The sequence below is a fragment of the Phallusia mammillata genome, chromosome 3 (assembly GCF_965637545.1).
Source record: "Phallusia mammillata chromosome 3, kaPhaMamm4.hap1.1, whole genome shotgun sequence".
NCBI classification, from domain to species: domain Eukaryota; kingdom Metazoa; phylum Chordata; class Ascidiacea; order Phlebobranchia; family Ascidiidae; genus Phallusia; species Phallusia mammillata.
In genome coordinates, this window is record NC_137254.1 from 10,165,710 (window position 1) to 10,183,889 (window position 18,180).

The window sequence follows — 18,180 nt, forward strand, 5'->3', positions numbered from 1 at the left end:
AAATCTAGTTTGTATATGTTTGAGACCTTTAACCCAGCGGTTCACCAAAAAGCCCGAAAAGCGATTTATCAATTGTGTGCTACTGTAAAATAAGTACACGTTTCATACACTGTTTAATTGCGTATTATTTTAAAGCATTTTGAAAATTTGGTCGGATTTACCCATTGTTTACCCCTTTTCTTGTAAACAACTGGTTTATTTTAACAGGTCAATTGTGTAAAAATGACATTCCTAATGTGCTTAACTTTTAAACAGGCGTTAGTGTTAATGTTGCGGTTTAAATTTTAGCCCGATCGGCCCAGTGCTAATATGAAAAAAAAAAATTGAGCTATTTCTTTTCATTTTACTGTACAAAATGCAGCAATGTTAACTAAATTTAAGTTTAATTTAATTAATGGTTATGAGTGATGCATCAAAATTTTGGACGTGTTTAGGTAAATCTAAACGACGGTTAATACGAATTCTATGATGGCAATACACGGTAACTCATTTAGGATACTTTAAGACCTTTTAATATTTATAAGCTGCAAAAAAACATCAGAAATGCACAAAATAACTTTAGTATTCTGTACATACCTATAAGTTAATTCAACCCACTTCAACTTGTTACTGTAAACATTTAGACATTAATTGGACTAAAACCGAAAAATCGGAAAAACTGTAGGCTACATTTGACCAAAATGCTTTGGACAACAAAACTTATATGCATTGCAAGTGGCTACATTTGACCTTAACGGGCCAAGTCTTGCCTACTGCAATATTTATTTCAAACTACGCGCGTGACGAAAGTCACAGTTATCCATTATGACGTCGCAAACTGCAACAATACAAGAGTTCTTCTATTATGCATAAGATAGTAATGCAGAGATGGTATATAGCCAAGATGTTATATTTCATTTCGCTTTTTGACCTTTTATGTATACTGAGACAAAAACGGCTTACGCTTTGGGCAAATATAAATGTTAGTTTTGAGAAACAGATTTTGTGGTCTAATCAAGGTAGCTTTTTCTTACATGAACAGCTTTAAGTTCACGATAAAGCCAGTAACTTGCGACCAAAATAAGACTTTTAGTTTGTTGTGTATAGATTTCTGTCAATTTCATCATGTTTTAACTCTTTTAAAGAGAATTAAACACCTCTACTTAGCGCAAATGGACATTTTGGTTAATTTGCACCTACCTTGGATATAAATTGGTGTGCTTTGCGCTTTTCATGAGAAAGGTTGGTAGCCTAAAGTCACGACACGGGCAGTCACCAGACGGGCAGTCAGTCAAGCGGAAAGGGCGACGGGTTTTCTTGCGAGTGCTTCTACGTATTACTGTATATTCGAAAACGTATCAAAGTGCCGGTTGTAATAATGTTATATTTGAGTAAAACATACATGGCACTGTACAAACGTATGAAAATATTGATGTTTATTGCCCGTCAAGGCCACCTGTAGCATTTGGCCACCACACGGGCACTTGGAAAAGTCACCACACGGGCTATGCGTATACAAGATAACTTGTCGTAAGTTTAGCTTTATATTCGCAGGAAGAATGGACATCTTCATTCTAAAAATTAAAGCTTTATGTAGCAAAGGCTTCACTGTTACAAATATTCCAAAATATTAACGTTTATCATGCATTAAAGTCACCTAACAGGGTGGTAGCATTTGGTCACCACACGGGCACTTGGAAAAGTCACCACACGGGCTATGCGCATATACGAAATAAGCTGTCCTACGTTTTGCTTTATATCCGCAGGAATAATGGACATCTTTGTGGCAAAATAAAAGCTTTATGTTTTGTAAAGGCCTCACAGAACTCGGCACATCGCATTCAGAAAATGGAAATTATTTTTCATTCGCAGTTCATGAATGAGAACGAAACAAACCAACAAACCAACAAAACAGTGAAACAGATAAAAGGCTTCGCAGAATTCAGCACATACATTCACAACGTGGAAATTATGTTTGATGCGCAGTTTATAAAGAAAGACGAAAGAAAAGAACAAAACAACGTAAAAGTATACAGACAATCACCATTTCGCTTTTAAAATTCTCTCTGCTTTGAGTTCTATGGCTGCAAATTCATTGGGTAAGTGGTGCTGGTTTTGTCGAACCTTTTTTACAATGTACCGACCCTCTTTTCGGAACTCAGATCCGTGTGATTGGCCGCCGTTAATACCCTTTAAATGAAGGGAAGCATGCACCATTTCGTGGATGATTGTATCCAAGGTGTCCTGGATTGACTGAAATGTTAGCAAACATATTATGATGAAAAATTCCCGCTTCTGCCCTGTCGTTTGTGCCACTGTCCAACCATACGCTGTTCCTTTTCTCGTAGTTTTGTATATTTGGTGATACTTCATCCATGCATCTGATACTTTCGCTTCCTTGAGAAAATGGAATTTCAGGCACAAAACTTCTGATGAAATCATACACTTTCACAGCTTGGTCCGTCTCTTTGTACTGTGCACATTTTTGACAAAGTTCGAAAAGTTTGTCAGGGGCTGTGGGCCTTTTTTGGCATTCTGCACACATCCAATTGTCAAAAGGCCCGACGATACAACGGCTGTGGAACCATTTGTGACAGCGCTCACAATCTATCATGGTATCGAAAGCACATTCCACATGCGTCGCATCGACGACAAAACGTTTTGATCCCTCTACTCACGCGTTCCATGGTAAGAACAGTGGCATTGTTGCAAATCAGTTCGGGCTCATTTAAGCCAACTTCGCAGTAAGGGCATTCGGTTTCTTTTAGGTAGAAGTTGTTTGGAATGTGTTTAGGCGGTACACTTTTAAACGGGACCTTTTTGGTGCGTAAAATATACTTACACATTTTTTCCACAATCTTCGCATCGGCCGGTGGATACAACAGCTATGAATGAGTTTGATTTTCTAGTTCGTCATTATTTTGCGATGGAAGGATATCTGCATATTCTTCTGTTAAATCTGAGTCACGGAACGACTGAAGAAGGTTTTGCTGGTTAAGATACCACAGACATATGTGTTTATGAACACAAGAACGATTCCTCTTGCAGCACCGGCAGTCCAATGTTCCCGTGTTTGTGTTGGCACTGACAATTACTCGATTTAAGACTGCATAGTAGTGCAAATCAGGTTCAAATACTAAAACATGAATGAACTGTTTACCATCCTGGACTGCTGTAATTAGCGGAACCTTTTGGTTTGTGGCTGCTTGTCGCAAAATTTTACAAGCCTGTAACGTTTCATCCTTAAGCATCTTCTGAGTTCCGAGATCATTCAAATGTTCATCTGATAATGTGATGCTCGTTGGGTATTCTGCATGAGCTATCGCTCGAAGATGTGAGCATTCTGCTCCACCCATTCCACTTCTCCAGGCCACTTTCAAGCAATCCATGCAAACCTGTTCTTCACACCTGAGAACGCCCTTGGCGACGTGTTTTTGGACATGGATTGGATAACCTATACCCCCGTGTGCACTCTTGCGAACCATGTAAATTGAATTGGTGCTGTCCACACATACATTTAAGTTTAATAATTCTTGCTTGTGCATTTTGCGACTATGTCTGTATACTATAAACTGTTGGGATGAAACATTTTATGGCATTGAGGACAGGCCTTCTTTTCAGAAAGTTTTCTGTGGGTCTGACCGGGTTTGTTTGGCTGGGGAACGCTTGGTTTTTGGGGTTGTCACCGAATATTCATGGCCTTTGTTACTGATGCCTTTTTGGTGTTTTTTTAAGTGTTGACAAAGTCTTTTTTTTCTTAAAACAGTGTGGCTGCATTTTGAACAGTGGTAATGCAATCTCTTCGCCGCGGTCTTTTCCCCAGAACAGTAACATGGCAAGAAAAGCACGGATTCGACGGTTACAGATCGCTTTAAATGTAACTCCTGAAAGTGCCTTTCACATTTGTATCTCGTCTCAAAAACTTTCGCACACAACGAGCAATGTCTGTGCTTGGTTTGTAAATCGCCAGCTGTGATACAACATTCCCCTTTTTCACACAGAACAAAAAACTGTTCAAGAACGTTGTTTATCTTGTCAACATAAGCAGTCATTGTGTCTGCAAACAAAGACCAGAATGTTACCTCGTAAACCACATTTTTTTATTACCAACCGTAAGCGCCCTTTTCAAACAAAATTTTTAGCACTAAAAAGTAACGCCAATTTTTATTTTGCGTATAGGTTGCAAAATTCCAATATGCGTCTTTTCCTGTAACTAGAACTACCATCGACCTTGAACCAAAGAAAAATAGCCTATACGAGTGGAAAAGATTTGTTTTCTAGCCCAAAACTAAATAAATTTGTTCGAGAGAAGAAAAACAAAAACTTTTTCACCTTAATAGTGCTAATATTAAGCTATATTAATCTTGCCATCTATCCTAGCTAGTTAACAATGTTGAAGAATAACATGATTTAGTGAATGAATGAGATTATGGTTTTGTGTGATGTCACAAACCATGGTGGTAAACATCTGCAGTAAGACCGGAAAAACGCATTACACAATTGCGAAGCCTATAAAAAAAATAAAGGACGCATGTCCAAAAAAATAACATTTTTCATAAACAAAGAAAATCATATTCTGACCTAATCTGCCTATTTTTTCACGAATATACCGCAATTTAGTCCGCTATTTCATGACTTTCAAAATTGGCTCAACTGGCAATCCGAGCTTAGGCCACCCTGAGGATTCTGCACGCCCAGAAAGTTCGTGTGGGAGTATGAAATACCAACAAAGGGCTAGTTTGTGGACCATGGAGGACATCAAATTCCGTAAAGTTAGCTGCGATAAGCGCTATAACCGATCAGACTTCAAACAATATTTCCAATGACGGAATCGATACCCATGGGAGTGTAACTGTGATGACAGCACTGTTGGATTTAGGAGCAGCCAAAAAAAATTTACCAAAACCCATAACATTTTTTGATATCACAGGTTTTCTCTCTCAACATGCGAGTTATCTCGTATATGCGCGTAGCCCGTGTGGTGACTTTTCCAAGTGCCCGTGTGGTGACTCTTTAGGCTACCAACCCTGGTGCTTTTCATAGCAATTTGTAAGCAGTTATCCATTTTTCAAACTTACAATTCAGTCTTCAGATATTCCCATGCGAACTAAAACGATAAAGTAGAAAAAGGGAAACGCAACGGTTGAGTAATCACCGATGAAAAGCCCAAACGGAAAAAAGAAAACTTAGCGGTTGAGTGCGCTAGGCTTTAAGCACAGACCGCTTCGGGTTAGATTTATTGCTTTGGTAGAGCTATTGGGTGCTATAAGCAACTGTGTAACCAATAACGTGGAAACGGAAACAGTTGATGCATCTAAGGTGATTTTTCATGCACAGTGTGCAGTGTGAACGTTTCAAGCCAGCAGCTTAAGAGCTAGACAACATATTGAGTGGTTGCTAGTGTTTTGTTAGGTTTCCGCAGATTTGTTGTGTTTTGAAAGCACAAGTATATTAGTTCCACACAATTTGTTTGTATTGATAGCTGATCTGTGCCACTTGTACTTGGTTCCAAATCAATAAGTTGTTGCTATAGCAATTATATCTCCTCTTATATTCATGGTAACAAATTGCCAAAGATTAAAAAACATTATAGCTGACATTTGTTGAAACATGCAGATAACAACTGTACTAACAGGTCTACAAAAGCTGTGTAAAAATGGGCTGTAGGTATGTTAGATTCGAAAACTGCGTGCGATGGTGTGAACACATTACAAGCTTAGGCAAACAGTTTAAGTGGTAAACCTTCTATTGTGTTGGTAAACGACTTCCTTTTAACGATGTTCTCAATGCAGCCGCGCTGTGAAAATGTACCAGTCGACTGCCTCACTAGTCAGACACATACCTGACTGCTGCGCAATGTGGCTGTTTGCAAACGTAGAGCGAATTGAACATTGTGCAGTCAATACTGCATTTTCTCATCGATACCCTTATTTGGGCAAGCACTTTCAATCACATTGTTGACTTTTATCGTTAGGTAGTCAATATTGTCTTTAGCGCCTGAATTATGTTGAAATATAGCTAGGATTATGTAATTCCATAACCATTAAACGTATTTTGTACGCTGTTTTGTCATTAGTATCGTATTGTATACGACTAATGCCAGTAACGAACAAATGTCGATATTGTGCACACAAGTTTGACTCATGCAGTTTGTACGTATTTGCGTGATGTAATTGTATTGTTGTTTTGGTAAAGCGTTTTAAGCCGAGATTGCTCGGTAATGTCATTGCCAGGGTTGTTCTGTGGTGTGCTTTCTGGTATACATTTGTTTACACCCCAGTTTGTGTTGTAAAGTGCATTGGGGAAATTTATGTGCACAAAAATGCTTCATTTCTGGCGTGATTTCTGGTAGTTTTGTATAAATGATAAAATGTTATGGAGGCCCAGTAGGTTTTGTCTTTTTCTTTTCAAGCAGAACAATAGCACCGAAACAGCCCTAAAGCCGGAAAGAGCTGAGCAGCATCTAAACATGATCAAGCGTAAACCTTCATGGCCTTATTAATTAACACCATAGCTACACGTGGTGCAGTTATAAATCCTTGTAAATGTGTACCCAGGTAGCGTCACATGGAGATTGCTTTTGAACTATTTAACGGCTTTGACCTTCAGCCTGATGATTTTGTGTTGCTAGATTGCACTTGACAACATTCGTTGGACAATAGGTGCTGTTGTGTGTTCACCATTCGTGTAAGTCGTTATGGGAGCAATGCCCTGAGTTTTATTGGACATATAAAAGCTCGTTGCTGTCAATTCAATTATATACGCCTTTGCCCATATGCGCAATGGAGCTTTAGCTGCAAGATACCTACTAGGAAACTGATATCTCCCGCTTAGAACTGCGATTTCTATTTATATCGATATTCTATTAGGCTATAAGGGTTATAGCTACATTACCAAATGTATGTTGCTGATAAAAATGACAGTTTCCAGTAAATGACTTTCAGTATTCTAATTAAATAACAATGTGTTATATCATGTCTTGAACATTTTTGCAGACCCGTGATATTAAAACAATGTACTTGTTTCTTACAGCTTTAATACATTATAGGATGTTTTCTAAAAATGGTGTGTTGCTGGGAACCATAACAACTAACTTACTTGCAATATTGACACCAGCTTGGGTTGTAACTCGCGAACGTTCAACGGGCTTGTTTAGAACATGTCTGGACGGGAAATGCTTCTTTATTATTCCAAGTAAGTACTTCGAAGTGCTGTACGTAAGCGCTCTTCAACCTACGTGCACGGTCCGCCACAGACACATGGGTATATGGTAGGGATACGAGACGTCCGGAATTTTCCGAACATTTCCGAATTTAGGGCGAAAAATCTTGTGTACCAATATAATTTTTGAAAACGCGTCAGTCTACAGTAGTTTCTACAAATCTTTTAGGGGACTAAATGGTTTACATGATAACAGTTGTGCGTGTTGATTTTGATGTACTATGCACCCTACCGCTTCTATTCATGCGACTACTCGTCTTGAATTAAAAGGGCTGGATCTTGTAAAAAATTTTGTTTTGCCACCTATTTAGAAACAAAACTAAATTTTTTTTCTCTGTGGTGGTAAGGATATTTTACAAAAAATAGCACTTTTGGGTTAGTAGCGTGTAATAGCATGCTACATAATGTATTGTAACGAAATTTTGATGTCGCCAAAGATAGTTATTAAAACGATCAGGAATTTTGCCAGGGCAGATATGGTAACCCTATACCATGGGTGCACAACCTTTTCCTTATGCTGACGGCCGCATCGCAGATACTTTTTTTCACCAACGGCCGCCAACTGTCTTCTTGTTTTTGTTCATAAAAAAGTAAAAATAGGTGTATCTCGTATACATAATATCTCATGGCGCTTAAAAAGCCAAAAATAATTTCTAACTTGATGCACAGATTGAGCTGAACAGTCTAGCGATCAGTTTTGTTGTTTATGACATCACTATCAATATTGTAGATGATGTGGTGCAATTTTAGCATTATTTGTACACAATAGGCGTACAAAAAGTCGGACATATGTACCTAATGTAAGTCAGTTAGTCCCATAAAATCTGTTTGGAGCAGCTTTAAAATCCCAATATGTAAAGTACTACTTTTTTGACGGCAGCCAGTACATGCGTTGTAGCATACATGTTCAGGGTCGCAGATTGCGCACCCCGCCCTATTGTGTATGGGTACCGTGGGGTATAGGTGTCGATTTGTTTCACAAATATTTTTGTATGTGTAGTGGCGAACTTGGTTCTTCACGGAACCACACCCCCACTACATACGCGTTAAGGTTCGAATTGTCGGTGCATAAACATAATACGTTTGGATGTAATGACCGCAGTTGACACTGTTTTGGCCGAAAAAGTTGTACTGGGGAGCGTTACTATACAGAATGAAATGGTATGGTTTATAAGGCACGCAACGTAACTGTAGCTTGTAATACGTTAACAGAGAAATATAAATCAATTTTACATGCACAATTTGGCAAACGCAACTTAAATGCGGCTTGCAATTCTTGAACATGAACTACATATTTTTGTAAATTAACCACATGGGTGACCGCTGTAATTCGGTTTCGCCGTTTCAGCCACAAGGAAACGGATCACTGTATGTAACAATGAAATGCCAATTAACATTTTGAGTACATATTAACGTAAAAACACACATTGAAAAGTCTTGTTCAGACTTGCTTGGCGGGGAAAACTCGAAAATCGCTGGCGAGAGTAACGCAAAATGGTTTTCCCCGTGTTGTTTAAAAGCAAACAGAGTTTCCTAACACTTGCTTTGCACCTATTCAAAGACAACCGTTTGATTAAGCGCACTTCAACAAAAGAAATGCATATCTGGAATACACGAATATAAATACGATGCCAGGGAGTTTCTGAGATGGCAGCATAGCTATTTTATAATGGCTGCCACCTTGAGAATCGACGCATATGGTCACAGTGGTACATGGGGTGTATATATGGCTTTATCCATAAAGTCGTTTAGTTGTCGTTTAAGCATATGTTGTCTTCCATATGTTCATGAGAACATATGTAGAACCAGAGAAAAATGTACACTTTTGGATTCGGGTTTTGTTTCAAGTTCGGGTAAAAGTATCCGATTCAAACCGGTTTAAACTCCAAAAAAGAATATTGACTGTGCACTGCGCGACACCTTAAAAGTCCGAATATTTGGCAGTTTTGTGCAATTAAAATGGCCGAATAAACCGAATCGTTTGTGACATAAGGCGAAGCTTTTAACATAAATCCAAAGTTTTACTGCCAAGCAAAACAGTGGTGTTACTACAATAGAATATCTGTGTTATTAACTTAGTTCTGGAGGTTTTCGGTTTGCCTTGGCTGTCGTTGCCAACCTGTAAATGAATTACTAATCTTTTGTCCAGAATATACAAAACGATACTAAAAATTTAACTATTTGCTGCAATATTAATTTTGTACCGTCAAAAAAATCTGTGATACGTAGTGATTAAGTCACGAACGACACGAACGTTTATGCCTTGAAGGGATCAAAATATGTGTGGATTTGGCCAAATCGCAACCTATTATTATTCATTCGGCAAACCGAATATTAAGTACATCAATAGTCTCCTCAGTTCCTTACAAAAAACTGTTTTTGCAAGAATGAATTAAAACCAATGGCTAATGACCACATGCTATAGTCATTCCTTTGCAGCTAAATAAAGATGCTGTAAAATGTCATGCTTCAAGTGCTTTAATAATTGAAAACGCCTGATGGACGTAGCTGTGCAGAAGTCTTAGAATGAATTTACCTTAAATACTAGTTTTTTGCTGTGTTCTGTAACTTATCACTTCTCTTTATATCTGGAATTTTCTTCCACTAGCAGTCACATATTATTTTCATCAAGGTCATCTCTTTTCGTCTTTATTTGTTTAACGCCGGTCCACTTGTCCCATTTGGTAATCTTACAAGGTTATTGCTATTTGCTATTTGACCGCTATGGCCAACATTGTAGATAAACTTACCAGTAGAACTTGTAACTAGTACGTGTCCACTGTGGCAAATCTGTCGCTATCCCCACCCCAACCTAAGTAGCCCTAACCGTTGGCATTTTCACAGAATAATTCTTCTAATAAAGAACATGCTGATTTGCAGGTTGGCCACTATAGTCAATTTTGCCCCACTTATTTTTAACTTTAACCGTGCAAACTATACCGTGAGCAGTATGACAAAAAATACACTCTATACTGCTTTTTAAATAACTATGTTTGATGTTATGTGCCCGTCCGTTCGTTTAACCAGGGTTGAAAGCGGGTATGAAATTGGACCCCAAAGTACAGGCTGAAAACCTGACCCGAACTCGATTTATTAAACAATAACTTAGCCCTAAACTTTGGTCAATTTGTAGCACAAATAAGGCTGAGTGCATAGACAGGCGCGATTCACGTTTGTTTTATTCAACTCCAGTCCAAACCAACCCGAAAGCATAGTCCTATGATTAGCATGATAATAGAAGTAAATTTTGTTTCAGGTTTGGTTCCAGTGTTTGCCAGAATTGTGGCACTTCTGCTCTTGATTGCTGCCATTTTTCAAATCCTCGCTCTTATATTGCATCACGCTGCCAAACACAAACGATGGGAAAATTTAGCAAATGTTCTTATCTTTGTTTCAGGTAAGCGTAAGAACGTAGAATAATATAACTAGTGTTACAAAAATATTTCAACAGTCCTAGTTTTTGCAATGGCCCAGAACTCTGTAATAATAGCTCACAACGAAAACCATTACTCCCACACACTGGCTTTTCAGGAACGCATAGTTAAACTAAACAATCTAAAATGAAAGCAATGAACAATGTTACTGCATCACTTCGAAAAACGCTGCTGAACCAAGCGGCGACGCCCTATTTCAGCCATATGACACATTCCAGCCCAATCAGCATGAATTAGGTATTCACCCTCAAGATATTTAGCGAAGGCACAAACATAAAAATATCTTGAGCCACCAATAAACATAAGTGACTAAATACATGAATCTAATTATAACAATACATGAAAACAACAACAACAACAAAACACGCTATACTATCGAATGCCGTGTAATCGAATTTTATAGGTAAAACGACAAATGAGTGTAGACAAACGGCTTTTTGAAACCTTTACAACTTCCATTACTTGTTATGGACCCCCTTCCCTAAAATGGCTACCCCTAAGTACGAAGCTGACAAGTGCAGCATACGAGGCGGGCAACGGTTCTTGTGAATCAACTTTGGGTGGGTTTACGACTAAGCCTAGTGTAATCAGTTGGTAGAGCGTAAATCCCGGAAAGAATCCTGTCTTGGGTTCGAATCCTACCGCATGCTAGATTTTTCTGGTATGTGCCTTGCCACGTGTTAAATGCTTGGGAGACCGTCTTGATTTAATATTGCGCCTTCAAAAGGCCTGGGATTTATGATTGCGTATGTCGTGATCGCCGGTTTACACTGCTTTGTTTAAACGTCTTTTTTACCTTATACAACTAATCACTTGGAAACCGAATCGCTCTTAAATTTGCTGATTCGGCAAATCGTTCTTTCGGCACATGTTGTATGTTTTTGAAAACAAACAAGATGAGTCGGAAGTCTATATTAATCGACTTTTCGCAAAACATTGTGGCTAAAACTACCGGCTAAGCACGTTTACCCGTATTTTATAGTATCGGCCGATGCTTCCAAGGTGCCGAGCGAGTACCGATATTCCATGAGCATCGGGTCTTGGCGCCGATACAGTATTATCAGGCCAACCCTAGTTCCCAGGTTTCTGCATTTAAGTATACGCCTTTTAACCATTACGTAACATTGGTTTCTGTAGCATTTTTTGTTGGGGCGTTTTACTGAGTAATCAATACAAAATATGCGCTCTGGTAGACACGTCAAATGTAAAACATACGCCTTTGTAGTAATTATCAACAGTGTCTACCTTCGTAAAGCGAAGTTAATCCCTGCTGACATGAGGTACACTAATATGTTTTTGAAAGTTAGCAAAATTTTGCGTTCATAAACCATGCATGGCAACATTTGTTTTAGGTCTACAATTAATTATGGGTCCCCTTCCCTGAAGGGGACACATATTGTTTTTGTCCGTATTTTTTTTTTCTTTTTTTCTTTTTTCTGTCTAACGCTGGCTTGTTAGACGCGTTTGGTTAAGAAAGAGTGCTTCAAATTTATTCAAATTTGCACAGATGTTAGTTATTAATCTAAATTTGATCCTCCTGAAGTTTGACCCCGATTGACCCAGCGGTTCACCCACAGGCCCCCAAAATGCAAAATTTTTAAAACATGGTTTGTTATATGCGTTTGGTCAAGAAAGAGTGCTTCAAATTTGTTTAAATTTTGTCAGATGTTAGTTATTAACCAAAATTTGATCCTCCTGAAGTTTGACCCTGAATGACCCAAGGGTTCACCCACAGGCCCCCGAAACGTAAAATTTTTAACGCTGGTTTGTAACGCTCGTTTGGTAAAGAAAGAGTGCTTCAGATTTATTCAAATTTGGACATATGTTAGTTATTAATCCAAACTTGATCCTCCAGAAGTTTGACCCCGAATTACCCAGCGGTTCACCCACAGGCCCCCGAAACGTAAATGTGTCTAACGCTCGTTTGGTCAAGAAAGACACTGTAGGCAGAAGTACCAAGAGAGTAACTCACTGGTTTACGATAGCAGGAGGGCTCAGCTTGACGTCGGACAGACGTTTTACGAGACGTCGTTTTGGTGATCAGAAATCAGCTGTTTTGCACAGCAATGCTATTTCGTTTTATTAAGTTATCACTCACATTTTCAGTTTTGGCAAAGGTTTCACACCTATGACGTGATTTAAACCTAATAAGCGTGCTTCGGTTTCGTATATGTCAAGCAAAACTTGTTAATCAAAATAAAGTTGAAAAAATAAACTTGACATTTTTGCAAGATAAATGTTTTTTTTAAATGCTCGTTGTCAGGTCGGCCGCCGCATGACCACGGGTTACTTAAGGTCAACTAGTAGGTATTACTAACACAGTTCAGAACTTTCTTTCGTCATAACGTAGTGTTTTTTTGGCAATAAATTTAGGAATCAACACTCAAGGCATGTATAAATTAGGTTAAACGGTGTTGTTGAACAGTAAGGACGGCGTGCTATTGAAAACGGTGTCAATAGGTCAAACAGTCGTTGCACCCTGAGAGGTTACTACAGGTCAATGGTTTTGCGAAACAAAGTTAAATGAAAAACGAATTATTATGTGTACACTTGTAGCAAATTGCTTTTTAATTTAAAGTGTCTGTAACACAACTGTTACAGCTTTCTAGAAAAAAATGTGTTTAAAACCCGACCTTGGACGGCAATATCTGGGTCAAAGCAAGAGATTAAATTAAAGTATTTGTTTCGTTCTTTTTTAATGTTTTTGTAATTAAATGACAATAAGAGTGCAAAAAGAATACGAACAAAAAATGTTTATTGTTGGGTTAATGCTTTCTAAAAATTTGTCCTTAAAAATCTAAAAGTCACCGCAACATTTGTTTACCGTAAATCCGCACAAACACGCGTGTGGGGACCCATTAGTTTTTGTTTACAAAAACAATCATATTTGTAGATCAAATGATGTGTATAGTAAATTGGTAAATATCGTATAGAATATATAAAATGGAAGTATATCAGAAAGCCACCCTTCTAGTTCAAAAATGAGGATTAATTACTGAAAAAGGTCGAAAGCATTTAGGCATACTAGCAATAACTCATTTATAGGCATTTGCAATTATTTTAAATTCAATTTGTATAAAAATGTTGACGGTTAGGGCAGTTAGGGTTGGGCTGAGGTTTTATGATAATAAAAATAACATTAAAATCAACCTAAAAACCTAGTCTTTTACGCTAAGTTTCGTTCCTAACCATATCCCGATCGCACTACTAATTTTTATAACTGTGCGCCATTTATAAGTAGTTGGCAAACCTATATGCAGTGAGTTCTTGTGTTAGTAGCTCTAACATATTCTCATGGTACTCAACTTTAGCGCTAGTGCCCTTTGTGGCCGTTTGTAGCAATGATGATTGACACTGGGTGGCGCATGGAGCAAATTACATATCTTTATAATCGTTCAACATAAGCAGTTTGGATAAATGTTTTCGTAATTTTGACTACTTCTAAGATAAAACCCTGAGTTGAATAGCTGTATAAGCCTCAACTAGGGGCATCCAAAGTTAGGCCCGCGGCCAGATTTTGCTAGCCTACGGCTTGTCATGTGGCAAACACTTAGTGATCGACTGATTCGGTATAGCGCCTCCAATGGGCCTGGCGTACTGTGATTTATATATGAGTGCGCCGTGATCGCTGGTCTGCATCGACGCTTCAGGCCTGATCCCAGTTATTCATCTATGTGTAAAAAAATGTTTAGACACCACTGGCCTAAACCATAGTTACATTTTGAGGTTTTTGAAAAATCTACGAACCGTCAAAAAGGCCGTTACGTAAATATAACAGAAAAAAGAAAATCGTAAAACAGTCTAACGTAAGATGAATATATTCACACTGGGATCAGCCCTGAAGCGCACGTCCCAGAAAGACTAGATTTTTCTAGCCTTTGCCTTGCCATATGGAAATGCTTGGGAGACCGGCTGATTTTGTATTACGCCTTTAATAGGCCTGGCGTACTATGACAATCTAACATAATTATGTTTACAGGTCTATGTATGCTTACATCATCTGTTATCTTCACCTTTCAAATTCTGCTTGCAACTCCAGGAGGGGTTGTTTTTCCATTTGGATACAGTTACGCCCTGGCGTGGACGTCGATTTGTCTCAATTTCTGGTCGCTAGCGCCGCGGCATGACGAAATCAGAAAAACGTGAAGTCACTGGTAGGTAACCTAATTGAAATAGAATCTTAAGTAACATACGTATATACGTTACACGTATGGCTTATGGTGTTTATTTGTGGTTAAGTATGAAATACAATGTGACATATATAAGTCGTCATTATGTAGTAAAGCCACCTATCTTGTTTTTAAACAAATTTCCGATGCAGGAACTGTTTCAATTTAGTCCAAAATCGAAACAAGGTTCTAATCATATTAAGCTTAAACTATTTTGTGGACAAATCGTCGTAGGCATTGGCATAACTTGGGTATACTAATAAGCAACATAATATACCCGCCTAAAAATACAATATGTACACTTTTGTGGCCATAAATCAGGCTTTAACCCAGCTTGTAGAGTCACAACATTTTGATCTAACCCTAACCCAAACTAATTTTGTGGCAGCCCAATGAAAATTGTCGGAAAAATACCAAAATATTTTACATATGTTTTTATTTTGCAGAACTTGTCATGGACCAAGATAATGAAGTTTATCCGCTTGCAAGTCAACGGGGCAAAAACGACGAATTGGTTACACTGTAAAATCAATGGACGGTTGTTTACTGCAACAAACAAAATACTTTTTCTACTACTTCTAGAAAATATGTAGAAATTTGCATTGTTTGTTTATACCACATAATGAAGTTGGGTAGTTAATGGAGCAGAAGCGTTTACATTTTGGCATTTTCCTTGTTTTTTTACGTTTGTCGCGGACGTTTTTTTCCTGTGCACTATATTTTGTTCTGTATAATTGGCAACTAGAAACTTGTCATTGCGAAAATTAAGCGGATCAAACTACGCTTGGCCTACTGTATACGTTATAGTATACGAGGCAGGTAGCTGTCTATTGGAAGAGCCAGCCCTGGATGTGCTCCTGTAGGGGGGTTCGAATCCCAACCCAGACCGACTTGCCTACGTACTATGATTTATACATGTGTGTACTGTGATCTTTGGTTTACATGAACACTTCAGGGCTGATCTCAGCAATGAATTTATGCTCAAAAAAGCCTAAAATCATAAGATGCAAATACCAAAATCATGGCTGTTTTTTTCGTTTTGTTTTTTTATTTATACCGTTTCACGTGTTTGCATTCGTTGATTGTTGTTGGCCTTTCGGTAGGAAATTGAGTTGTCTGCTTGCTTTTTTATTTTCATTTGTTCCTTGTTTGTATCACATTGCACCAGCGTTTTGGGCTTTTAGCACGTCCATGCTGCAGAGCGTTGGTAGAGCACCAAGCCTGAAAATGTCTTGGGTCGAATCCCACCACAAGCAATTTTTTTCTGGCTGAAGCATTGCTGCGTAAGAATGCTTGAAACCAACTTTATTCTCTTTAACGCTTTTTGTCGCCCTGCCGCACTGTGGTTTATGAACATGTGTCAGAAATGTAAAATGTCCAAACTGGGTTCAAAACCGCTATAATCTAAAAGGACCATCACAAAAAACAGACCTGTACCCGAAATTTATTGAAAATAAAGTCAATCTGCATTTATGGAGATGAAATAACGAAACAGTGTTGGCCGAGTGTGAAATCAGGTCCCATTTACGCCTGTTAATTCCAATGAAGCCCGAACATAACCTGAAATTTGGTCAAACTCTTTACGAAAGGCCCAACTTGACTTACATTTGTGATACGTGCCGCTATGGTTTGTTTTGCATAAACTTTAATCATTTTTCTCCAGAAAAAAAATAGTTTTTGCATTTTTTACCAACAGTTAAGATAATAAATTCGCTGACGAGCTGCCTGTCACTGCAATTAACCGTTTTTGTGTTTTTGGCTCAAGGAAGCTGCTAGAATCGCAGCCGGTGCAGACTTATGGAAAATTGCTGACTTGTTTGCAAATGTTGTGTTTTCCGTCGAAACAATTTTTTTGCATTCGCAAGTGAATAGCAATCGCCAGAAGTGGGAGCTAGAGATTCAAAAGCAACATTTATAGGCTGGATGGGGTAATGGCTGGTGGACAGGAACTTGGCCGAATGGTCCGGCGCGCCTGACACACATACACACATAAAAAACCTAATCGGGATTTGTTTCTGGGAGTTTTGAAATTTGAAAAAAAAACGTCAAATAAAAAAATGGTTTAATGGCTGACGAGAGCAACTCAAACCATTACATAGGTGTTCGTTGAACAGGCGGCCAATACATTCCAATCACGTTCATTTAAACATTCAGTTTAAGCTATTTGTTAAATACCTGACAGAAAACATTACCATAAAACACACTGTCGAATGAAAACATGCCACACAAAGCGAATATGGGCTAGAATGTTACAGAATTCATTACGGGTACATAATGTATGGAAAGAACTGCGCTTACAACTTGCCTGACCGATGAAGTATGTGGTCACTAAAATAGTTATTTAGCTTCTGATCTAATCACCTGGTGAACTGAACAAACTATCTCATATCCCCTGCTAAAATGCTTCGTACCAAGGGACCTGGACTAGAAAACATCCTAGCTGTTTTAGTTTCTTGTTTTATTAATTGCTGTCAATCTTATGGCTTTTATTCTTTTTCTCATTTTACAAACATTTGGAAGTAATTTAAATTACCTATAGTAAATATTTTTAGGTTAATTTTACGGCTGCTGCTGCCTACATGGTTCTAATAATCTTTTCTCAAAAAACATTTACAGGAAGTAAGTGAAATCACACACGTTTATTACTGTTATATCCACATAAGCATAATGTATCCAAAAAGGCAATAAAGAAAATATCATGCAACCATAAAAGTGACATTTCAAACAATAGACTTAAAGTAAAGCAAATTATAAAAAAAATACAGCATCACAGCACTAAAAAAATACGTTTTTGCTTACTTTGGAAATTGGCCCCCAACAGACGTACAGAACATACACATTTAATGGTGTTGGACTATTAACACTTGGAACGTTAAAAAAATTGTAATCTTGTTCAATTAGGTAGTTGGAAACTTGAAAAATTGCCGAATTGATATGTGTCAAATACGTTTCAGCAGAAGGACATTACATTGTTGCCAATATGTGAACAACACTATACGAGCAACCGCTTAGCATGTTAAGCCATGGTGCAATAAAGGTTATGTAAAGAAGTTTCTGATAAAAAGACAGACAAACGCCTACAGAGGGAGAGCTGTTACAGCGGGAAAATACACGGGCTGACAAATCGTAACATCACAGATTCCGGTGAAAAGATGACTGATATGCAAAAACAACATGTACGTTGGAATACGATGTGACATCATTATGTTCATGTGTTTGAGTGTGATTTAATGTACAACAGAAATAATGAGAGCTTAAATGTTTTGCTATAAAAAAAAAACCAATAAAGCGCAACGCGGAAAGTTTGAATCAAACAAGAACAAAAAAACTTAACAATCGCACCGATTACACCGACGTTGCATGGACAATGGTGCTAT

At 38.1% G+C, this 18,180-nt stretch overlaps 1 protein-coding gene across 1 annotated transcript; it reads left to right on the forward strand.

The window, feature by feature from the left end:
- Positions 1–7,015: 7,015 nt before the first annotated feature.
- LOC145218593 (uncharacterized) lies at positions 7,016–16,544 on the forward strand. Its single transcript, XM_080086000.1, has 4 exons — positions 7,016–7,173; positions 10,457–10,597; positions 14,614–14,788; positions 15,250–16,544. Exons 1-3 carry the CDS (start codon positions 7,029–7,031, stop codon positions 14,778–14,780), a joined length of 453 nt encoding a protein of 150 aa, XP_079942126.1. The 5' UTR covers positions 7,016–7,028; the 3' UTR covers positions 14,781–14,788; positions 15,250–16,544.
- Positions 16,545–18,180: the final 1,636 nt, after the last annotated feature.

Coding starts and splice junctions, on each gene's coding strand:
- LOC145218593 (XM_080086000.1), top strand. CDS start 7,029: ATGTTTTCTAAAAATGGTGTGTTGCTGGGAACCATAACAACTAACTTA. Junction 7,174..10,456: donor ATGCTTCTTTATTATTCCAA/GTAAGTACTTCG, acceptor ATTTTGTTTCAG/GTTTGGTTCCAGTGTTTGCC. Junction 10,598..14,613: donor TGTTCTTATCTTTGTTTCAG/GTAAGCGTAAGA, acceptor TTATGTTTACAG/GTCTATGTATGCTTACATCA.